Consider the following 25,230-nt stretch of genomic DNA (forward strand, 5'->3'; position numbering starts at 1 on the left):
ATGTCCTACTGTATCCGTTACAACGAATTACCTGTCTTATCTGCCTCTCTCCTGGGAATTAAGCATCACTGGAACAAAACAGTAGGAGGTCTGAACCCATTTGCCTTTATGCAGAGTTCTAGCAGGAAAGTGACATTGGTGCTCCACTCCCTACCCATTGTTGAAACAGTGCTTATCTCGGCACGCAGGAGTCAGGAGTGAAGATAACACTCCCCACAACTCCCTCCCTCCCTCCCAGTTTAGGATTTGAATTTTCCAGAGCCCACGCCCAAATAATTACCAGGCTTCGCCTGCTTTTCAGCTTGTTCTACTTTGTGATATCGCAAATGTATGAAGAGGCCGAGTGCGCAGGGTCACATCCGGTATGAGAAAAAAAGATGAACATATTTACAATGTTATTTCATTGAACCAATTTTCACTTTTTTATATATATATAATCCATCCACTTTCTAACTGATTCATCATATTCAGGGTTGCAGTGTATTTGGAACCTGTCCCAGCAAGCAACGGGAGCAAAGCAGGCAATACCCTAGGCAGGACGCCAGTCTATCACAGGGCACACAGACACACACCCCCACACCAGAGCCAGCTCTCCCAGAAGCCAATACTCCTACCAGCATGCCCTCATATAAATTACCAGTTGCAATAATGTACTATTGTGATAAGATCTGAATGTATTTATGATGTTGAGCTGTATATGTAATATATATACATACTTTTTTAAATGTCTTTGTACTGCAGGAAGAAACGCACATGAACACAGGGAGAACATGCAAACTCCACACAGACAGCATCTCAGGGCCCTTGTTAATAATGCTGCAAGGCTGCAATGCTAAACACTGCACTGCTGTGTCATCCTTTTCATGTTTAAAATATATTCTAAAAAATACACCGACACCTTTTCCAAAGACAGTCTTTTACTATTCCATCACCGTGCTAGACTGTCCGGTTTTTCGGGAAACTGGGGTGGCCCGAATTTGTCTGTGAACAAGGAGAAGAGGTTCAGGGGACTCAGAAACGGGCAACAGGCCAGGCCATTCGCTTGAAGAGGTGCGACAGCTGTGGAAGAAACTGGAGAAGCAAGCAGGTGACATTTCCACCACCTGCCACACACACACACACACACCCAAGCACGCCAAGACATAACTCCCGAGCTGTGAAATGGTTTTGTTGTTGGAATTCGTCAGGATGTTGTCCGATGCGGAAACAACAGCAGACAATCCAATGAAATACCCCCAGCAAGACCAGCAGGCCAGGGCTAACAATAAATGTTGGTCCCGACTGTAAAGTGACACTTTGGCTCATTTCAGGCAGGTGGGAACATGTCTGTTTGAAGAGCTCAAACACTCTCTTCCCCTGAAGCCCAGTAGTCCTTCAGGCTGAAGTATTTGACAGCCACTCGTCAGTACAAACACAATATGGATATACAGATCTGCTCCTCCCTACGACAGAGAATACTGCTGCTGATAATGTTCAGGGTTCAAAATCAGAGGCTGGAGGTGAGATAGGGAGGCACATGGGAGAACTGCAGACCCCCTCCACACACACATACAAGGACATTCGGTGCTGCTGACGGAGAAGGACGGGTGAATTGCGATCTTCAGCTAGTGGTTTAAAAACGGTTTAAATTGTTGCACAGAGTGGACAGCACCGGCTCATTCCGATTGTAAAGCTAAAGGCGTGTGAGCGAAACCGGCTCAACCATGAAGCGCAGCGGGAAAGCGTTTGCGTCGACAAAAACCCAGCGTGAGCACTCCTTTTATTTTCCGGGCCACGGAGAAGAAAAAAAAAAAGGTAAAACAATAAAACCACAACACGGTCGACCAGGACGTTTCCATTGTGCCGCATCTTTGGGCTCCCGGAGAGCAGTGATGGACGGACGGCTTCCCCTCAATTCTCCGACCTACTGAGCCTAGACTGGTGTTTAAATTGGGAGACAGGGCTGTGAGTGACTTAAACCCCACCGGAACCGATATTTGAAGGCACGCAACGATTGTTTTGTACATTAACACTTAACTGGCCTTTTACACGGCGGGGGTGCCGGAGCATTGCGAGTGAGGTGTCTCGCTGAAGAGTTCAGTACCTGACCTGGAACTCCAACCCTTGACCTTCTGGTTGTCTGGCTGAGAGTCAAGATCCCTAGCAACTACTCCCAAGACAAACAATCACGGAGTTAAAAACGTGTCCCGCTCATTTTTCCGCTAGAGCAAACACGCACCTGTCTTCTCTTGCAACCCCACTGACATGCTGGCTAGTTCATGCCTTCGATGTTTTAAGCACAATGTACTACATCACCGTGACACACGCAGAACATGAAAATCACATTTGACGTCACTCTTACGGTGTGCTGCTTTTTTAATACGGCACCGAGGTGGATTACTAAAACAAACAGCACGGCAGCCCTCTCTGCTTGCAGTATGTGGGGCAAAAAAAGGCTTTTTGCACGACCTGAGCGTCACCGAGCCGCCTGTGTTAGCATTTGTGCTGGACAGCCCCGATGTGAGAGGAAGGCTGATGGTGATGGTCAGCTGCCAGCGCCAGATTCCTTTTTTTTTTGCACTTCAAACGTATTCAGTGGGTCATTCATTTGAGGGAGCACCACGTCAAAGGGGGATTATCTCGTTTTCGAGCCACTTCACGCGTACTGAGCATGAAAACGCTCAGAGTGCACAGGGCACGGGGTCACCCTGTCTCGGCGTGACATCCTGCTGTTGTGTGTGGGATCAGCCAGAACACACCAGACGAGCCCGTGTCGGCTGTCCTGTCTGGGAAGAGCTGGCCCGAAGCCGTTCACGCATCCACACGAGTAATAACTGACAGGTGGAATGAATTAAACCCGCACATTTATGCAATCACCCATCTCATTCAAAACACACCACCCATGTTTGAGGGATACACCAAAATGGTATTGGGAGGCCTTTGCCCGAGGTGTACATGTTGGCCCAATAAAGCCATAAAGCAAGATCTTGCAAACGATCTCCTCAAACCGATTTGACTTCTGTTGTTTTTTTTTTTTTGTATTTGCGTTGGCCTAAATTGGATTTCTAGTTGATATCGACCCTGTGCCAATTTCTGAGTTAAAGAATGTAATTCAAATGCGGTAACAAACGTGCAACCGGAGAAACGTCCGCAGTAGCATCACAGCCATCTTATTGGAAAAGCCCGATCAGTATACGTTAGATTAAAACACATAATTCTGTACGCTGAAGTTAGATCAACGCACATTTGGATATTTTTGAAACCGTGAACACAGCAGGAAAATAGGCAAACACGCCTAAACAATCATTAGCTCCCCTTTTCCACCCCCAGCAGCATCGGTCTCTTTGATAACTTCTACCTTTTTTACCTAATACTAAGCCTGCACCTAATTTCCTTCATAACCTACTTCAGTAGCCCTGTGAGAAACCTGGCAATTAAATATGAACTGTGCACGAATAAATACAACTTTAATTCACAGCAGGGGGTCTCAGCTCCCGGAGGGCTCACTGCCTCCCAGCTTTTCTCCTTTCATGTAACGCGTCTCGTACTTGGGTCTAATTAAGCAGCTATATGACTGTAATATGTCCAACCCAGTTTTAGTAAACTGTACCTTTAATAAGTGAATGGTCATGAACTATAAAAAAGGTCTTTAAAATCTGAAAAATCTGCTGTCAAAAGTAAAATATAATTGGATTAAGGCTGACAATGCGTCCAGTTGGTTAAAATTGTGAGGTGGGGGAAAACAGGAAGGCCACCACGAACAAGTGGGAAACCCCCATTAGTACAAGTGAAACCAGGACCAGATTACCCATTAGCCACTGCACCAGAATGACCTCTTCTCCACTCTTCGGAGGCCAGTTGTCATGCTCCACCCAGCACAGACCCCCCAGCGTCTTCTGAACTGGCCACACTGCAGGTCCTTCTCCCTGCAGTGACTTCATTCCAGGAAGAATCGCCAGAACCGAAAGACCCAATTGTCACTCCATATTGCGCGTGGCAGCTAGCCTGGGGGTTACTTGTGTTATTTTCCTACTTTATCTCATCTGATGCTGTTCCATTGGGACTCGCATGACCCTGGAAAACTAGACCACTTTAATCACTGCAGATGTGCAACCCAACACCAAGGAGCTGGTATTGTACAGACTAAATCTGCATTCAAGAGGATCTCCACATCAGCCGTGAACGTTTTGTTAAGTGCTTTATTAGAAAAAAAAAACGTTATGCAGAAAAACACCAAATGCATGTTTGTACAAGGCCTGGGGCAGTACAGGTCACTATATATACAGACAAAAAGCACGCCAACTTCTATTAAATAACATTGAGGCAAAAACAATAAGTGAAGACCTCTGTACAGAACGACTCAAGTCATGAACGAATGAAGAAGAAAGAGGAGGGGTGGGGAAGCCCCATATTCATCATTTGGGTTGAACGCGTGATCCATAATGCTGAGAGAATTAAAAGGCTGAATATCAAGGCTGTGAATAATGGTTTATGGTTTATTCGGAACAGAGAAATTAATATCACTGAAGTTGGAGGTGGGGGGGGGGGGGGGAGGACTGTTTTGGCGCTGACAAATGACAACTGAACCAAACGCGAATGTACCAACGACAATCGGCCGTCTCCCTCTCAGGGGGGGGCAGCGCTCCGGCCTTTCCTGCTCTTGGCGCTGCGCACTTCCTCGATCAGGTCCTTCAGGTACTGGATCTCCTTGCTGATGGAGTCGGCCTTCTCCGCCAGCTCCTTGTTCCTCTTCTCCAGCTCGGCGCACTCCACGCCCAGCGCCTCCTGCTCGGCCCGTTTCTTCTGGCGGTAGCGGGTGGCCGCGGTCTTGTTCTGCTCCATCTTCTTCAGCTTCTTCTCCACCACCCTGGGGGCGCCGGCGGATTTGACCTTGCCGGTCAGCGCCGGCCCGTCCTGGGGGGCCGGGGAGGGGCAGGGGTAGGGCTGGGCCCTGGCCGAGCCCGCCGCCGCCGGTGGGGGGGTGGGGCCGCCCTCGGGGCCGGGGCTGCGCCGCGGGGAGCCCCAGCCGGAGCCGATCCCGCTGTCGCTGTCCGAGGGGCAGCCGTCGTCCGGGGGTGGCGTCTCCCCCTTGGCGGACAGGACGAGGACGAGCTGGTTGGCAGACAGGGTCAGGACGGCCAGCTTCGGGGGGCCGGCGCCCAGCCTTTCGCACTCGGACACGTCCACCTCGCTGCCCAGCTCCAGGGTGAAGGTGGGCTCCGGAGGGGAAGGGGGGGACGCGGGCTCGTTCTTGATCTCGGGCTCCGCCGGGGCTAGGGGCTCCGATACGGACCCCCCCAGGGGGAGGGGGAGGGGCAGCAGGAGCTCAGGCAGGGCAACGGCCACGTCCTGCTGGGTGTCGGAGAGGACGAGGGGGCCGCCGGCGCCGACCGCGGGCAGGGGGTCGGGGAGAGGGAGGGGGTCCAGGTCGAGGTCCAGGTCGTTCTCCAAGGAAGCGATGAGCTCCTCCGGTGAGCTGGGAGGGTCGTCCGACGCGCAGGAGCCCATCAGGGAATCCAGGTCGAACTCGCTCAGGTCAATCTTCTCCGCCATCCAATCCATGCCGGAGAAGGCATCCTCCGACTCTGCGGAGCAAGGGAGACGAAACACAGGGGGGATAAGCACTTCGGTTTTCATCGACTGGCGTGACTTTAAAAAAAGAGACAGCGCTGGGGATTTTTTAAAAAAATAAAAACCGCAGTTATTTCTAAACGTCCACAGGTGGATGTTGCGATCTGACCAGCATGCAAGCGTTTGCCCCAACCCCAAAAATCTTCAAAACAAGACCAAGCCTCCCACCCCTGGGGGGGAAGAAAAAAACGCCACCCACAAACCAGCTCACAACAGGAGAGGGCACCCCCTCATCCAAACGTCTGGATACAGATCTCTAGTGCTGAGGGAGCTCAGGAGATCAGGAGTCTAAGAACACGTTTGTATTGTAAGGTGCTTCGTACGGCAGACTCCGGTGCCGCCGGAGAAACCTCGGGACACAGCCGCGAGGAAAAGCGCGCAGGCCGGAGACGCAAAGCCTCACCTTTCCCGCTGCTCACAGCGGTGGCGTCCAGCAGCGTGCCAGTGGACAGCCAGTGGAGGCCCAGGTCATCATCAGCCTTGCCCAGAGAGGGGCAGCCGAAGAGAGAGGGGGAAGAGGGAGAGGAGGAGGGAGAGAGAGAGGCATCGGAGGGGGTCGAAGGCGCCCCCTCCAGAGGCTCTTCACCCAGGAGGGAGCCCAGGGAGTCAGCCGTCAGAAACGGCTGGTCCCACAGGGGCTCCTCCAGCCCCAGGCGGGCGCTCAGCGACAGCATGGCTGGTCAGCGCGGGGCAGAGCAACAAGGCGGGCAGAGAGAGGGGGGGCGCCGAGGGGTCTGCTGGTGACGGGGAGTCGAGCCGGTCTTCTGTGCTGTCGACTGCAGCAGTGCTGAGGGTTGCCTTGAGGGACCTGCAGGAGCAAGGGAGAGAGCGGTGAGGGGAAAAAAAAAGACGCCATCGAGGAAAACGATGTAGTGCGATTCACGGAAATTTACTAACGCCGAACAAAGCGAAGGGCCGCCTGTTGTGGGGCACATCCCCCCCCTCCATGTCTCCCCAATGTCCTCGAGCTTGCTCACAGTGACAGATCTTACTGGCTTCAGATTTAAACTGGTTCAAAGCTTTTGCAAGATCTGCTACTTCACATATTTGCAACCCAGAAAGTATTGGGGGGGGGGGGGTATGTGTTTTTAATCTCTGGGGTACAACTGAACAAAACCACCTTGTTGCCTTTCGTCTGATTTTGACGAAATCCCCCCCCTGGGTAATTACACTGTGGTACCCGTGTGTCCCTCTCCTGGTTCATTTTTCAGCATGACGCCCCAGCAACCCGCCGGGGAGGGGAGGAAAACCCCGCCCGCAAATGGAAACAAGCACACCAAATATGGGCATGGCCCGAGCGGGAGCCCCGCCCCTCTCGTCTTGTGACTCACGCCGCTGGCGCCCAGCCCGGCAGTTGCTACAGCAACCATTATTCCGGGAACCCGTGTGGGCGGGGCCAAAGATTCGGCGCCCTTCAATACCTCCCTCCCACAGAGAACAAGCTCCACTCGCTGTGGCGGATGAGCCGCAGACGTCGCCCTGCCCGTACAGAGGCATGCCTCTCCCACTCCCTAAAACAGACGCCATTTTCCTGGAGCTCCACTCCCTAGCGCTGGGGAAGTGCGGGGGACCAACGCCATTTTACTTGGCTGCCACGTTGCCAAAACCGATCGAATAGCGGGGACCGGCCGGAACGTGTCTAATTCATTCAACACGTCAAGCGAGCAGGAAAGACGAATGGACACGTTGTACGCTATCAACAAGGCAGAGCGCGTTTATAGGCCCATTTTAATGAGTTAAACGGGTCTCCCCCACTACAAATTCTACAGTAATCATTCGTCCATATGTTGATACTAAATGACCCCCATCTCCGAAATTATTGATGTTTAAACGTCATTACATTCTCCATACACCAGTCTTGGTTTACCCATTTAAAAAGAAATCGGATAACATAACCCGGACCTTCATTTTCAGGATCACCTCACTTAACACTGAAGTGGTTGCTTGGCAACCCACAACTACACTTCCGACCTCCGCGGGTGAAGCAGAACAAAACATATACTCACGCCATGTTTGCCAAATATAAAGCCAGTGCAATTCGCCGCTGCACTGCCGGGTTTGCCGCTGCTGGTTGGGCCGCTGCACGCCGTTATACTGCCATTGCTGTGGGGTGGGGAGCGGGGCCGCTCGTGTCACGGATCTGAAAACGACTCTCTTCTTCTTGTTCTTCAAGGGCAGAAATGTGGCAGTTCGTCATCCGCCTCCGCTTATATAGCCACCGCCACGGCCGTGTGTCCTTCCGAGGGCGACTCATCCTTGGGCGCTCGTATCAGTCCGCCACTCGTCCAATAGCGGAGCTCGGGCGCGCCGGGAAGTAGGGCGCTGGTGAAAACATTGGTCGGGCGCGACAGGCTCACGGCCGTGCTCATTCCACATGACAGTTTTAGAAGCCTTGAAGCGTGTGTGCTCGTAAACACACGCGGTTTTTTCTTTTAAAAAAGGAAAATCATGGAGGGCGTCGCGAGTTCACCTAAGATGAAGATAAACTTGAAAGGTTTAAATAGCAGTTTAGGTTCTCTGCCCCGCCCATTGAATGCAACCGACCTGGGTTGCCGTTTTTCTCATCGATTGTTCGTTCACACTGTTGGCGCTTTTTTTTTTTGTTAAATTCTGCTGTGTTTCTTCCGCTTTTTAATTTCAGAATGCATTTGAACATGATCCCGCGTCCCTTTCTTTTTAGCGCAAAAATGACGTCACGTATGACGTATGCGCGGGCATAGATACATCCGGCAGGACCATAACAAAGCCCGACACACGGAAACCCAAACAAACGGGGACTCCCGTTATTTTGCAATACAGTTAACGATGTCAATTATTGATAGTTTTGAAAATCGAACGTGGCGTATCGAAAGCTCAGCTTACGTCACAATCCTTAAGGCTGCTGGTGTCTTTGTCGGCACTACTTTCTACAATGGAAGACCCGGTCACGCAGCGCTGTAGAACAACTCCTAACGCTGATTGGCTCCCGCGGCGCCGTTCACGTGTACTCTTCCCTCTCATTGGATGAGCTGACAGGAGCGGATGAGCGGGGAGGTGTGAGTCAGTGGTTAAGGTTGACGCGGTCAGAAGGGGAAAAAAAAAATCGATAAATTGAGAGAGAGGGATTTTTTTTGTTGTTAATGACGAGAAGGGGCGGGAAAGCAATGTATTCATTAATACTACAAGATAATACTGACGTCATTTTTGAGAATTCTCTCAATTATATACTCCGGTAATAAGATTAAAAGACATAGCATTTTATTTTCATTTAAAAAAAGGATGTATTGAACATATTTAGAGGTCTGTATGTGTTATCTGCTCTAGAACACAGCTGCGTTATGAAAATACATTTCTCCACGTGTTTTAGGTGTAGTGGTACTTATTCCCCGCAATTAGTCCATGTTAATCCAAATACTGATAACAATAGGTCTTGTTTATATTTTAAAGTCTTTTTGATGTACTTCATACAGTTTTTGAGCGTTTTAAAATGTTTCCTGAGATGTCGTGATAAGGCGGATACAATTTCGTATCCGATAGAGTACTAAATAAAACAACCTTTCGACAAATGATAACAAGGAAATTGTCCACATTAAATAAGAGGGAAAATACCCTTTATTTCACATCGTACCGTTCACGATACATAACCTAAAGGACCTCAGCTAGAGTACATAAAAAAAAAAGGTGACATCGGATATTTCTGTCACGGAAATCACACCCGCCAGTTGACTAAAAGGGCGCCTGAAACGTTTGAAATTCTGGTTTCATTTCAAAATTCTGGTTGGAGATTTCGGCGCCTTTAAAAAATAAGGGAAAACCCTGCCTTTCCAAACGCGCCGTCGGAACCTGTCGATTGAGCCAAATTAACCGTGCAATGTGAATTGCCCTCCCCAAAATTGGAATAGTTATCGCAATTTCTCTCTGCTCCGCCGTGTACAAAGAACAATAAGCACTTTTCATCGCAGGCACTTCTTTCTGAACCATGATCATGTTTCTGACCTATATATAGTACGGGAGGCTGGACTGTATAGACCCGATCTGGGGTACAGACTCGGGGCTATTAGAGGAAAGTGATATCTGTACCACCTGCTTCTCCTCATCGAAGACTGAAATCAGAGGACAGACAGGCTTTTCCGAGTCAGGGGGATGCCTCTATTTTGGACCTTGGCGCTGGGATACCAGGGCACTGAAAAAAAGGAGGTGACACAGGGATAAATACTAAATCCTTTACCAGGCAAAGGAGGCGTTATTAAACGTGGGGTTGTCTGCATGCTGCACCCAGCGCCAGTTCGAGTCGTCGAGGGCTGGTGTTTGATTACTTCTTGTCTAGACACTGGACAGTGACCTTTCCCCGTCGCCCGACCGGTTAAAAAGAAATTGTGGACTTTTTTTTTTCCACGGACCTGGAGCAGAAGGGGCATAAAAGCCGCCGGTCCTGGCCGGTAATAATAATAATAATAATAATAATAATAATAATAATAATAATAATTGCTTACACTTATATAGTGCTTTTCTGGACACTCCACTCAAAGCGCTTTACAGGTAATGGGGATCCCCTCCACCACCACCAGTGTGCAGCCCCACCTGGATGAAGCGACGTCAGCCATAGTGCGCCAGAACGCTCCCCACACACCAGCTCTCAGTGGGGAGGAGAGCAGAGTGATGAAGCCAATTCATAGATGGGGATTATTAGGAGGCCATGATTGGTAAGGGCCAATGGGGAAAAACCATTTTGTCTTGGGTTTGTAAGGAAGGACGGCCGCCCACACGGTCTGTCCGTGTTCATGAGCGACCGCCGGCGGTGTCCGGGATGAGGAGGCGGAGCGGGCCTGCTCGGCTGCGCGCTGTGTTGTGATGGTTAACGTGTTGCAACGGCAGCAACACACAAACCAGTCCTGGAGAAGGCGGAACTGGCTCACGATTGGTGCGCAGCAGCCGTGCCCCCACCCCACACACACACACGGAGGAGCAGGACGAAAACTGGATCCGTTTTTGCAGATCGGTCGGAGCCTGATGGGCAGGGAAAAAAATAGTCTGAAAACACCCTCCTTTGAAAAAAATAAGAAAAAGTCTTGGTCGCTATGGGTGCTGCCCGGCATATAAAAGGCGTGACTGGTTTGGCGTGTAAGATTATTTGGGAGTATAAAAAACAAACAAACAACTACCCCTGTTGAAATTAATCCTTTTCCAAGCAGTTTTAGCAGCTCCGAATCTGCATAGGCGTATAACAGCACCCTCTATAAACGGGTCCCCGGAACAGCATTGAAAACGCAATACAGCTCCCGCCGAGTCTGACAGACGTCATATCCAACATCAAAGGACCACCAACACAGAGAAAAGCCATCAGAACGCTTGGAAAGCAGACGTCACACGGCACACACAAACTTTGAGATTTAAGAATAGAGACATAAGGCAGCGAATCCCACTGTTTGCGTTAGAGTTAACGCACGTAATAATAATAACAATAATAATAATAATATTTATTATGTATTAATATTATTTATTATAATATTATTTACACTGTTTCCTCGTACAGTGGGGTGGCTCCTGACTAGGCAACCGGCTTTTTTATTTACATTTTATTTTTCTCAATGCCAGGAGCAAGATTACAATTACACCCTCCCCTCTTTCCTGGCCTCGAGAAACACGATCTGTAATCCAGATACACTGAAAAGGCAGAAGGGCTGTATCAGCCGGAAGAGGTCTGTAGCAATCTGTAACGGACTTGTAACACGATTTAGCAACCAAAAACGGCTATAGTTGTAACGAGCGGAACTAGAATGAAACGAGGCATTTGCTCTGCACTAGATGCGCAAACTCACAGACACATAGTACTTGGATTAATCTGATGATGATGATTTTCACTGTCACTGAACTTTTAATATTGTATGTATTCTGTATAATGCGAAAAATCCCGTTCAATAAGCATCTTGTTTATTTTTAGCATTCATTATAGTACCATCTTAAACAAGGCTTGATGCATTGCAGTTTTTTTGTGGCGTCCGAGGTTACGTGTAGATCATTTTTCAGTACATCCGAAGATAGTGAGCAGTGAACGTCCACAAGTACATCCTTTATCATGCGGGCCATGTTTACAGTCAGCGTGACTCATATTTAGAATGAAACTTCATGCCTGCATGTAGTGCTTTCTGAATTAATTTTCGTTTACAGCCGAAGGTTGCTGCTGTAAAAAGGCACCGTCCCTTTGATGAGACGTGAAACCGAGGTCCAGACTCGCCGTGGTCATTAAAAATCCCAGGGTGTTTCTTGAAGAGTAGGGGTGGTACCCCGGTGTCCTAGCTAAATTTCCCCCTGGTTTTACCAGTCATGGCCTCCTAATAACAACCATCTCTGAACTGGCCCCCTCACTCTGCTCTCCTCCCCACCGAGAGCTGGTGTGTGGGGAGCGGATTGGCGCATCATCCAGGTGGGGGCTACACACTGGAGGAGGGGAGTCCCCATTACCTGTAAAGCGCTTTGAGTGGAGTGTCCAGAAAAGCGCTATATAAGTATAAGCAATTATTATTAGAGCTGCTGTTCAGCCCTGAACTTAACTTGCAGTTAACCAGAGGTGCAGGGATGAGCTGAGACATGCAGAGAGCAATGTAGAAGGCAGAGGAATGTGAGAGAGAGATAGAGAGCACACACCCAGCACTGAGCAGCTACTGTATCTCACTGCAGCTCCTGCAATGCTTTTGACAGGAATATGCTGCAGTAACTAGTGTTGTTTTTAAATGCAATTAGTGAAGGAAACTGCGGAGGTCTTGTAAAGGTGGAACAGGGGAGACAGACGTGCCAGAGTCATGTGATGGGCTTGAGGGAGTCTCTGAGGTTTACGAGCAGGAATATGTTTGAGGGAAACACACACATACGGGCATGTTTATCTCTCTGTAGCTCAAAACAGCGTCATGATGGACATAAATGTTTTAAAAGACTAAAAACCTCTGTGCTTGAGCTCAAATTAATTTTAAAAATTTAGTCCGTTTTGACAATGGCTGAAGAACGTTTTTAGTTCTGAATTGCCCTGTAACAGAAGATGTTGGAATACATTTTTTTTTTCAAACCCTCTCAGTTTGGAACGGCCAGTTGTGTCTTCACGTCTGGGCACATGGCAATGATCCTGGTGCCTCAACGCTGGGAGCATGAGGGAACAGAGAGGTACCTGTGGGCTGGCCCCTTGAGACACTATACATCTGACTTGTCCTGCCAGCTCTTCAGCTGCGCCCAGTAGCTTCAGTGCCAGATGGAGGCGAGGCACATCACTGCAAGCCTTCAAGAGGCCCCCTGGAAGTTGCAAGGACCTGTTTCATCGGGAACAGAGAGAGTAACGGGCACGTCTTTACTCCAAGGGTGGTGGGAGTGTGGAACAAGCTCCCCAGCCATGTTGTTGAAGTCAATACCTCTCGGTCATACCCATTCTCAATTTCCAATAACGTAGATGGGATGCATCACTGTTTCATTTCTCTGTAAAGCAGAATACTATATTTTCTAAATCATAAGATGCACTGAAACACCACAAAGGGGTCTCATATTGCTACTGAATTCAACCACACTTCAACATCACCGAAATGCTTAGGTTTATCCTAACCCTAGGTGGAGATCGAGAGGATCGAATAAAAATAAGCCACAATTTTCATTATTTATAAGCCACTAAATTTCTTTTATTTCATATTTAACTGAGAACCGCATATCTTTCGCGGGTGACAAACATGGGATATACAGTATTCTCTTCTCAATCCACCTTTATTATTATAGAGCAAAACAGAAATGAGAATATAATAAAAACCATTCTCCTGTGTAGTTTTCATTCCACATTTTTTTAGGCCTGCTTCCCGTTTTCCTTCCTGTCCTAGCTATGCATACTTTTGAAAGCTGTAGAATGTAAATCCTTTCCTGTACTGCAGGAGGATCTGAAAAGCACATGTTTGCTTTCTGAAATTAGTTCTTCATTTTCACAGAAACACTCAAAAGACACGTTTGCATCTGACAGCCATGACTTACGCAGCACATTTAACTGAAAATGTTGTACAGTTTGGCTCAATCGCACTTTTTGACCCGGTTAGCCATAAATATATTTACACCAAAGTATCTGGATGTTGTTCTTGTATTGTTGAGTGTTTTTTTCATTTTCCGTTTTACAGCAACACCAAGTACAATCTGTATTACTATAATTTAGGAATAAAATTGCAGTATGAGTCACTTGTACCAAGAGTTCGATATAGATCCTGCTCCTGTAAATGATTCAAATAGCACCAAGTCTTGCCGAGAAGAGATTTGGAACCATGATTTGAGAGCAAGTTTTGCAAGACAAACTTTTAAAATGACTTTCAGTTCTTTATATAATAACTTAAGGCCCACCCAGCTTTAAGAATCATGAAAATGAGAAACTTCAAAAGTATACACTGTATGAACAGAATACGAACCGAACAAAACATCTGAACCACAACCAAAATACTGATTAAAATACTGATTACCCTGCATCTCCTCAGCCCACTCCATTCTGGAGGTCCTCTGTTATTCTGGCTTAAATAAAAAGGCGAGATGGGGGCAGGAACAGACTGAACATTAGGCCTTAGAAAGTTAATACATTTCAATGTGGAAACAGCAGGTCACACGACCAGCAGACTGGGGACAATGTTTTCCAATGTTTCTGTCGCCCCCTGCTGGCTAGTCTGAAGATCGCATCTCTCCATCCTCTGCTCCGTAGAAAAAACAGGTCCAGTAGAAGCAGATCTAGCCTAGCCCTGGAGAGCCCCAATCCAACTAACCCCACAGGTTATCCTGAAGCTCCTGTTGCTGAGATTACAGACACTTGCAAGTAAATGATCAGTTCAGGAAGTTATTTTTCCTACCACGTGAAATCAGGTCGATGATGGTTAAACGTTCTGCAGACTGTGTTTCAAATCATCTCCAGGTTCCAGTTCAATTGCTACAGGTCTTATCGAAATAGATCATTTATTGTCTGCCTATGAACCATGCTGGGCAGGAGCTCTCCTGGAGCAGAGGTGGAACAAGAAGTCGCATTGATCTGTGAGTAGACAGATAAATGCACCTGCTTTGAATGTTAATAAAATGTCATCTTATTTAAACTGAAAACACATGAAAATCAGGGCGTTTTCAGCCCACAAAGACTTGTACACGTGTACATGGTCCTGCATTGTTGGGATCTGGAGCTTATCGCTCCTTCTACTGCCCAAACTGAACAAACACAATCCCTATCTCGTCTGCGTGCCACCCACGGCCACCTGCTTTTCCACCGTTTAGCTGGAGAGCAAGCTGAACTCCAGGGCCAGCTGGAAGACCGGTTGGGTTCATCTGAGCATTTGAGAATGCTGCCAGGTGGTGCATTTCAAAGGAGAGCTCATGACTCCGATTCACGGCACAGGGATCTGCGTGTAAGGCTGCCATCCTTGGCCTTCCCTGTAGTGCTTCTAGCTTGCCAAACCCATTGGGTCTATTCACCTTCACCTCAGCCCTTAAGGACACTTGAATTTGCAGTTAAATTAACACTGGCCAGTTATTGCAGATTTACACTCTACAACTGTGATCTCCTGCTCAACTACTAATCAACTGTCTAAAATGTTGTCATGAGAATAACATCAAGAGGGTTACCAGCTGCAATGGAGACAATTTTGAGCAGGGGCTGAGACACCCCGTTGCAGAATATTTTCCATGGTGATGATGTCATTCAAATGTGCTGGATCTCTATTGTTGTTCCCACCCAACCAAGTAATAATTCCATGTTAAACCGTTTCTGAAATAATTCGACAAGTTTGATCAGCAAAAGTTGGCATGAATTTCCAAGAAGTAAAACAGCATAACTGGCCAAAAGCCACTTACGCAGCACTCTACAAACCTTTACAACTCTAGAAACCTTTCCTGGAACCTTCTTTTCCAACTGACCGGGGTTTAAAAACAGAATGCACACAACGCCTACATGAAACAAGCAAAGGAACTGGTAACATAAAGACGAAAAATACTCATTTGTACAATTCATGTAATTCGTAGCAGTCAGTGCATAGTGTTCAATTCATATTGCAACACTAAAGTTAACGTTCTCAACACAGACTAGAACTGGTGTGTCTGACTACAATCTAGACAAGTACTATTCATTACGCATCTTTGCCTGTACAATAAATATAAAAATACTGAACTTGCTGTGCAAGATGCAAGGAGTTTAATAAAAAGCCCCCCCACTCACACAAACAAAACTCATTATTTGCAATCAAACTCTTTCAGGCACCAGCAATCATGCACTAAAATACAGTTTAAAACCTTCCAGACATGAACACTAAAATAGGAAAAAAAATCTTGCACCTGAATTGGACCCCCTCTTCAGAGGTACGTTGCAATCCTTAATTCCACAAATTGCAATGGAACACCTAATTGGAAGGCTGCAGGCAACTGGGAATTAGGGGATTACTTTTCTGAGTCCACAGCTTTGTTCAGGGGGGGGAAGACAGAAACTTCAGACTAATTCACAACTGAACACAAACCTGGAATGCAAGAGGCATAGCTCCCTGTCTCCATCAAACCCGGGGATCCCCTTGAGGGGAAGCCACATTGAAAATGAGGGTTCACTCGTGTCTTTTCCTATCAGTACCTGCGGTATCTGTTAGGCTTCATCTCTCCCTCCCACCCTCAATTCCAATCTGAAACAAAGCAGGGCACCAAGCCTTCCTAGTCAATAAGACTAGAACCAGCCCAATTTCTGCCAGTGCCCCACATCAAGAATGGCAACATGTTCTTAAGCAGGACCTCAGAAGACACAGATGAGTATATGAGTGGAGGTGGATCCTTCTGAGCTTTATCTTTGGGTCATCGGCCACAGGCATCTTTGGCACAGTACGGAGCGGTATTCACTTCCTGCTCTTGTATCCTCCCTGCTTGCAGCAGACGTCTCTCGCTATGGGTCAAGTAAAATGCCGCAGGAGATAAGTAACACAGCGGGCTGCTGGAGAGGGGTGGGAGGAGAGGAATTCGAAGACTGTACACAAAACCCCCGTGTACATACACACCTGGCCTAGCTCGGCTCTCCAAGCTCTGGCATGCAAAGAGGTTCTCTACAGTTCTTTAAGATCACTTTATTGGCCATATACAATTTCTTGCATTAGGAATTCATCTTTTCGCAGACCCCAGCTTGCTCTCCATGAGACACAGACACACAGAAAGGGAGAGAGGCTTAGGGTCAGAGCGCAGGGTCAGCCATTGTACAGCATCCCTGGAGCAGTTGGGGTTAAGGGCCTTGCTCAGGGACCCAACGGAGTAGGATTTGAACCGGCAACCTTCCAGCCACGGGCGCAGATCCTCCGCCCATAGCCTTTCAATCACACAGTACAGTTGAGAACCTGGCTACCAACTATTTTAAGGTGCCAGGAAGAAGGACACCCTGCAGGAGTACAGGGATTGTATTTTCCGCCACAAATGGCAGGTTAGAATAATTGAACAACTTGATCAAGAGGCTGACCTGATTACAGAAGGAACAGCGGAACACTGCACATAACAGCAGAGATCTAGTGGCACCAGAAAGGGACTTTTCTTCTGAATAAAAGCAAAGCCAGGCTCTCTTAAAACACCTCCTTGGTTCATTTAACCAATACTTCACCCTGTGCTGCAGCATATCTGTAGTAAGTGCTGATAAAAAAAATAGTAGTAGTTGCCACCTGCCTCCGCAGAACAGCACATCAGTGGGAAACAAATGAAGCCCTTTCCTACCTATAAAACATTTTGCCATCTTTAAGTAGAAGCAGTGCTGTATCACTGAAAGGTATTTATTACTTCACTCTAATCATTGTCAGACAGATTTATTTTTCATTTGATTGTCTGGAAGTAACAAGTACAACAGAACAACGCACTGCAAATTAAAAAGCCCAGCTTTGGGCCTTCATCATAATCGCCTCCACAAGACATTTTAACACCCTCAATGAAAACCCTGTGCCCATAACCAGTGTGGCATTCCCTGCTGCTTTAAACGAACCCCCACTGTCTGCATAAGCACAGCTTTTCATGCTCTTTTGTGTAACAGCTCTCAGGTTTGAGTCACCCCCTAGTGCACCACGGCTTCATACACACCAGTCGGGCTTGTCCTTCGCCCTGCTAATTCACAGAGAGCCCGTGAAGTACGTTAGAAAATGACCAAGCGCACATATAATCTAGTCAACCGAAATGAATTTTATCAAATGAATGGAAGTAGGAAAGCAGAAGTAGTGCCATTTAGTGTACACTTCCGGCGATACCCGAACAAATACCCCTCTAACTCTACCAGCTGGTCAACACTCCTTTCCCCTGCAGGCGGCCGAACGAGACAAGCTCCCCTGCTGGAATATTAACACAGTATGCGGTTGACGTTTTGGGGGAGACGGCAGCCCTTTCGTTAAAGATCTCGCATCGGGCCGGAGGGGGTAGGGGAAGGGGCACTAGGCAGTCCGCAGGAGGCCCTCGGGCTCGGAGAGGGCGCAGTAGAGAGTGTACCCCAGTTCGTCCACCTCCTCGGGGGTGAGCTCGGAGAGGAGGTTGACGTTGGGGGCCAGGGCGCAGGGGAGGCGGCCGGCTTCCAGATGGCCCACCAGCTCGCGCAGGAGCTGCAGGAAGCGGTCGGCGAGCGCGTCCTGGGCCCAGTCCCCCTCCCTCTCGCTCAGGAGGAGGATGGCGTTGGTCAGCTGGGCGGAGCTGAGCCTGTGGAGCGAGGGGGTCAGCTTGCACACGGCTTTGGCCACCTTGAGGCACAGGCCGCGGCAGCCCCCGTCCTCCTGATCCAGGCCGCGGAGGCGGGCCGTCTCGGCGGCTCGGAAGCTCTGCCGCCACAGGTTCTCGTAGCGCTCCGCCTGCCGGTGAGGCTTGGCAACCAGCGTGACGGCGTCGCCGATCACCACCAGCGGGAGGAAGTCGACGAAGAGCCGGCGGTCCACCTCGTACTGGACCTCCAGCGTGAGCGTCTCCGAGGGCACGACGGGCCTGATGACGTAATCCAGCGCGCTCCCGATGGCCGGCCAGTTGATCGAGCCGGCCACCACCCTGTCGAACGCTTCCAGGACCGTCTTCGGGGAAAGGTAACCCCCGACCACGCAGCGATCCCAGTAGCTTGAGCCCCTGGGGAAGTACTCCAGGTTCTCCCGTCGCACCAGCCAGAAGCCGGGCATGTTCATGATGGTGTCCTCCCCGGGGATGGGCGACCACAAGTTCTTCTCCAGGATCAGAGGGACCATCAGCTGGGCGTGGTCTGCCGTCACCACCTGCGGGACAGAGGCAAGGGATGAACTAACATACAGGCCGTGATTCAGGCTTGGGTGCTGCAAATTGCATAACATCCTGAAAGGTACTAAAATCAAGCCACAGGACCACCTCTGGACCAAGAGTGAAGCTCTTCACCAACCCAGAGAATACCTGGCTCTGTGTTTGCGGGCTTGTACCTCTTCACGGACCCCCAAATTTAGCCATGTGTGTCACTATTGCTCCCTAAGGCCCTGGAAGGAGGAAAGAGCAGTCCTACTGCATAGCCGTTTGATCAACTTCAGGTTCTTCAGAACGTAATCCAACACCAGGTCCGGGATACCCAGTAAATCCAAACGGACGGACGCCGTCCAAACCCGCAAAATTAAACGTGAAAAAGAACAAGCTCCTATGCAGCTGGAGACTCTTTTCCATCCCCTGATCCCTGGAGTCACTGAGGTCTCTCTCCCTCTGCGTCTCACTATGTGCAGAAGCGCACATTCAAGAGGAAGCCCTCCGCACAGCCCCCCCGGCAACTCGGCTAGCGTCCCACTCTTGCCTGCAGGTCGTCGTAGAGGCTCCCGCTGAGGTACATTTCCCGCAGGGGCATGTCGGGCATCTTGGCGTGCAGGAAGTTGCGCAGCTCCGCGCAGATGTCGACGGCGGCCCGCCGGGCCGTGGCCTGCTCCTCCTCGGGGATGGCCACCCGCCGCCGGTAGAACCCCCACAGCTTGTCCTGCAGCGAGAACCGCAGCCGCGCCTTCTGGAGGTCGGCTTTGCCTCCGCCGCGACCCCGCGACCCCGCCCGCCTCACCGCGTCTGAGAGGGAGGGAGGGAGCGAGCGAGGAAAAGAAGGGGAGAGTGGGAAGACGGGCAGATGGAGAGGGGGAGAGAAAAAACGGCAGGGCGGGAAAACAAGAGGTACGGGGAGGTGGCGAGGAAATGGGAAGAAAAAGGAGGGAGGAGCAGAGAGACGCCAAGACGAAGAGATGGAGAGAAAGAGTGGAAGAGGGGACGAGATTAGCAGGGGACTTCCAAGCTGCTCAGCATATTTCAGATTTATCTGGAAGACCAGTTTGGGTGGGATATTCCGCGTTCTGGATTGGGAATAACAACCCACTGCTGGGCGTATGGACCCTGATGATCCAGAATTCTGGAAATACTGCACATAAGAGGTTGACGGACAACTAAAAGAAACCAAGTGCTATCCGACGAGATCAAATGGAATCTGCTACCAAGGACTGGGACTCGCAACTCCAAGACTAAAGCTGGGATATGTCAATCTTTAGATCTGGAACAAGTCACGATACAGTTCAGTAAAATCCCAAGAATGCCTCTGTGTATAGAGACAAGCCTCAGAAACTGGCGTGACTAAGGATCTTTACTGAAGATTGGAAAAACCTCAACTCATATGATGAGCACAAGATTCCGCAGCAAACCCTGGGGAAAAGCACATTACATTCCCATAATACTCTGATTTGTTCTGCTGTACACCGAACTGAATTGCCCTTGAATCATTTCCTCTATTTTCATATGATTTGCGGAGTTCCTTAAAATAAAACCGCACATTGTGGATCACTATGAACTATTCACATCGCCTTATCCCAAGCTTAATACACGGACAACACATTATTGTGTTGTCCATTGCACCAAGCAGAGAACAGTTGCAGGTTTTCCCCAATATATACTGCTTATGTCACTCATCGCCTACTTGGACTAAGAGCAAGTTATTTAACGTGTAACACTTGCTCCAAATTCAATGCAATAACAAGAAATTCAAACCCACACCAATCTGTAGTAAAACAGCTTAGTCACCACAGCTAAGGCGTAGATATAGCAGAAGCTGATACTGGTAGCGTATGCACAGCATCTGTGTTTTTCAGCTGAGCTTGATTCAGTGTCACATTATTTTTTTTATTATGTGGGCATGTGGGATGTGTGCATATTTCCCTGTCTGTTCTCCCAGATCTTGGCTACGTACAGCTAGATGAACACATTATTTAAAAGGAACAGGTAAAGGGCCTTCCCATGCTGAAAGGTAAAGAAAAGAAACATTTTGGCCACAGAGCCATCTTCAGGTGTCACCTGCAGCAGCACGGAATGACACCTTACTTGTTCCTGTGTAGCCGACACACCTTGACTTGGCTGCCTATTCAAAATCATAAAAAAAAACCACGGTAGATGACAATTACACATCCACAGCCGCTTCCTGACAGTGTGGCACGCTGCCCGGCACATGTAATATCAGCCTGCTTTTTTCTTGGGTTGCTACAAACGCATACAACATTCTAGGACAAACACTTGTTGTCTGAATTTCACCCACTAAAGACTCGGAGCAACCATCCTCCGGCCTGCTTGTCTGTGAACAAAGAATTGTGAATTAAGCAAAGCAAAAAGTGTATATATATATACGCTAAATACAGATGGGGAAAACATGGTGGAGGTGACAATGTTTTGGCAACATTAGGTTCCTAGGTCAAATTCAGGCTCTTACCATGTGGTGTTGCTTAACCCAATGTGTCATCAGCAGATGAGACAACCAAGGTCCTGTTGCAGGTGATCTTACTGTGACTGTGAATGTTTGATTCTCCCTCTAATATCTACAAATACCTTTGGAAAAAATGCATCTGCACAACTCTGCATCATTACCCTAATATGGTACGAGAGTCGTCTCAGGATTTTAAACACGCCTACAACCTCATTTTCGAAACCTTCCAACTTGCAACAGAACTTTATCAAGGTCCAGCAATACTTACATCACATGGAATGAAATTTTTGGACAGATTCACTGATATTCCAATGGCCACAAGTCAGTGTATGTCTAAGCCAGAGGCAAATATCAGGATAAAAAGGTATCCTATACTATAAAAAGATACTATAATATCAGTTATAGTCATCTTAACATGAATTGATTTTCTTTTTCAATAAAGTCAATTTCACCTTTTGACTTTATTGAAACTTACACAAAACGCTGGCTACCTCAGACTTCTTTGCAAAAGAAACTGAAAAATGTGCTTTTTGGCTGCCGATTACAGCAGAAAAAAACGAGAATGAACTCACAAAAGTGCAAAGATTGAAGGACGTTTTCTAGGACGCAATTTGAGGAGGAGGAGAGGGGGAGCTTACTGGGTTCAAACGCGTTGGGGCTCGTCGGTAAAGTCTGCAGCGAGCGGCTCGTGTTGGTTTTCATATCCTGGGTCAGCAACCGTGGCGACGACCCCAGCCAGCTAGGCTCCTCCCAGCTCCTTTTACCCGCTGGGTCCATCTTGGTGGGGCTGGCAGGGGCACTGATTGCCCGATCGTACATCTGAAAAAGTCCGAGGGCACACATTTCTATCTCCCCAGCTGCCAATCTGGTCCTCCCAGCTGCAGAAGGAAGTGAACAGGTGTACAAGCCACTTCCATCATTTTCAAAACGCAGAATTAAGGTATTTTCCATCTATCCATTTTTGAACAGTTTCTTCCAATTCAGGGTGGGAGGGGAGCCAGAGCCTATCCCGGTAAGCAACAGGCACAAGGCAGGGTACACCCTGGATGGGACACCAGTCCACTGCAGGACACACACTCACACACCCTGGATGGGACGCCAGTCCACTGCAGGACACACACTCACACACCCTGGATGGGACACCAGTCCACTGCAGGACGCACACAGACACACACTCACACACCCTGGATGGGACACCAGTCCACTGCAGGACGCACATACACACACTCACACACCCTGGATGGGACGCCAGTCTACTGCAGGACACACACAGACGCACACTCACACACCCTGGATGGGACGCCAGTCTACTGCAGGACACACACAGACGCACACTCACACACCCTGGATGGGACGCCAGTCTACTGCAGGACACACACAGACGCACATTCTCACACCAAGACCAATTAAAGCATCTCTTTAGTATGTGAACGTGAACACGGGGAGAACATGCAAACTCCACGCAGACAGCACCCCCAGGTCCGGAAGAGCACCCAAGGCCCCAGCGCTAACCACTGCACCTCCCTGCCGCCCTCAAGACAGACCCGTACCCCCAGGCTGGGCGCTCACCCTCTTCACAGCCAGCGTGGCGATGCCCAGCATGGCTGCCCCCCCGACCCCCAGCACCAGCTTGGCGTTGGACAGCACAAAGTCTAGGGCCGTGCCCAGGCCGTTGTCATCCTTCTTCCCCTTCCGGTCGCCGCTCACCCCCGCCATCTCGCCCCGCCAGCCCAGGGACCTGCCGGAGAGGAGCCAAACCGCATCACTGCTGGACACAGGTGCGTCCCATCTCACTCCGCTCCTTCGTCAGCACCCATATCACCCTGCAACTCCCAGCTGGCAGCCCTCTGAAGCTCAGCAGGTGTGAGCCTGGTCAGTACCTGGAGGGGAGACTCCTGGGAAAAACTAAGGTTGCTGCTGGAAGAGGTGTTAGTGGGGCCAGCAGGGAGCGCTCACCCTGCAGTCTGTGTGGGCCCTAATGCCCCAGTATAGTGATGGGACACTGTACTATAAAAAGTCGCCATCCTTCAGATAAGATATAAAACCAAGTTCCTGACTCTCTGTGGTCATTAAAAATCCCAGGGTGTTTCTCGAAAACAGTAGGGTAGTGTAACCCCAGCGTCCTGCCTAAATTTCCCATTGGCCCTTACTAATCATGGCCTCCTAATAATCCCCATCTATGAACTGGCTATGAACTCTGATCTCCTCCCCACTGAGAGCTGGTGTGTGGGTGAGTGGACTGGTGCACTATGGCTGCCGTCGCATCATCCAGGTGGTGGTGGAGGGGATCCCCATTACCTGCAAAGTGCTTTGAATAGAGTGTCCAGAAAAGCGCTATAAAAGTGTAAGCAATTATTAATTCATCATTCTCAATTCGGGGGCACCCAGTCCTGGTCCTGGAGGGCCGGCATCTCTGCCTGTTTTCATTCTGACTCGGCACTGAAGCTAAACCAGCTGGTTACTGGCTTAACTGGACCATTTCGATGGCTTGTCCCGCCTCCTCCAAGTGCTGCTGCTTTAAAGGGACTTAGAAAACCTGCAGACCAGCCCTCCAGAACCAGGACTGGACTCCACTACTTTAAACAGACGAACTCTGTGAACGTGTGAAAACAATTAGGTGCAAAATAGGGATGGAAAATCAGACAGGATCTGGATCTGTGTCGGATTTCATGAGTGACAGATGCTCAAAATGGTCAAGATCACTTCCACTGACCGGTGACAAACCAGTTAAAATTTACCACGAGGTAAAATTTCTTCTTGTTTTTCTGAAGACCGATTCTTAGGGCACTACGTCTGAGAACCAGTGGAGAAAATGTCCTTATTTTCGATAAACTGAAAGCATGTTCTAGAGTTTTTCTGGTTTTCCTGCATATATGGCAACTTTATGAACATTATGCAATGCATCTATTTAATGTGGAAATGTGGTTTCTGGACAAGGTAACAAGTTTTTCCTACCTTACTGAGCTACAAGTTCCTTTCCAGGAGCTATTCACTTCCACTGGGCGTGCCTCAGCGTCTTCCAGAGACTCCTATCCAAGCAGACAGCTTTATATAAATCATATCGAGGACAGATCCTGAGTGTTAACAGTCCCGAAACAGAGGGGAAAAAAGGCACTGAGCTTAATGAGCGTCCGGCTCTAGGAGAGGAGCTTCAGTAAGTATAAAAACAAATAATCCATCCATGGGTTCTATACTTAAAGCTTATTTTAAGTCCTTTCTTATTAGAAGAAGGTTACAAAATACTTACAAAAATCAAAAGGAATAAAAAAAACACCGAAAGGTCCAGGCAGTTTGGTTCCAAAGACCTCGATAAAACTGAAAACCTGTGTACCCGCCTTGCAAATACTGGCTATCATGAGCAAAACAAAAGACACAGAGATGGTCCCAGAAGTGTATTTCTTTCCAGGCGCGGGCCTAGTATATCTCCTTGACAACTGAAACGTGTTCCCAAAGCATCATGGGTTCTCGGATGGCAAGGGCAGCTGGGATACGTCAGGCCCGGAACATGCAGGACCAGCCCCAGTCGCGTGGCCCCCCTTGGGCTCTCTAGACCAGGCCGCCCAGCCGGCTGCTGAGGAAGAACTGGCCCCTCTGCAGGGCGCGCTCCTTGTCCCCGGGGGCCGTGAGGCCCTGGCAGCGGCGGAACTCCCGGGCCACCGCGCGCCGGTAGTAGTTGCGGTCGGTGTGCTGCAGGTGGTGCCCCGCGCGCAGCAGCGCTCTGTACAGCTCCAGGACCGCCGTGCGAGACCAGCCACCCATCGGCGTCGCGGCGGAGAGGCGAAGACCCAGAGAACAGACCCCACTCCTCTCCCCGACCTGCAACGGAGGCGCAGAATGAGGTCACTCGAAAGCAGGGTCACAGTCTCCCCGTTCCTAATCCACTTGAGCAAATCACTGGGTAACTAACCCATACATCCTCTTATCACTGGGTAACTAACCCATACATC

General features: G+C 49.0%; 2 protein-coding genes across 2 annotated transcripts; both read right to left on the reverse strand.

The window, feature by feature from the left end:
• Positions 1–4,160: 4,160 nt before the first annotated feature.
• On the reverse strand, positions 4,161–7,801 carry atf4a (activating transcription factor 4a). The gene is made up of 3 exons (XM_015359609.2): positions 7,617–7,801; positions 6,014–6,418; positions 4,161–5,564 (listed from the first exon to the last, which is right to left on the reverse strand). The coding sequence occupies exons 2-3, from the start codon at positions 6,282–6,284 to the stop codon at positions 4,606–4,608; spliced, it is 1,230 nt and encodes a 409-aa protein (XP_015215095.2). The 5' UTR covers positions 6,285–6,418; positions 7,617–7,801; the 3' UTR covers positions 4,161–4,605.
• Positions 7,802–13,216: 5,415 nt separating this feature from the next.
• Positions 13,217–24,823, reverse strand: mief1 (mitochondrial elongation factor 1). The gene is made up of 6 exons (XM_015359616.2): positions 24,531–24,823; positions 24,239–24,312; positions 22,853–23,021; positions 21,922–22,102; positions 19,355–19,614; positions 13,217–18,818 (listed from the first exon to the last, which is right to left on the reverse strand). The coding sequence occupies exons 3-6, from the start codon at positions 22,997–22,999 to the stop codon at positions 18,003–18,005; spliced, it is 1,404 nt and encodes a 467-aa protein (XP_015215102.1). The 5' UTR covers positions 23,000–23,021; positions 24,239–24,312; positions 24,531–24,823; the 3' UTR covers positions 13,217–18,002.
• Positions 24,824–25,230: the final 407 nt, after the last annotated feature.

Source organism: Lepisosteus oculatus, chromosome 12 (assembly GCF_040954835.1).
Source record: "Lepisosteus oculatus isolate fLepOcu1 chromosome 12, fLepOcu1.hap2, whole genome shotgun sequence".
Taxonomy (NCBI): domain Eukaryota; kingdom Metazoa; phylum Chordata; class Actinopteri; order Semionotiformes; family Lepisosteidae; genus Lepisosteus; species Lepisosteus oculatus.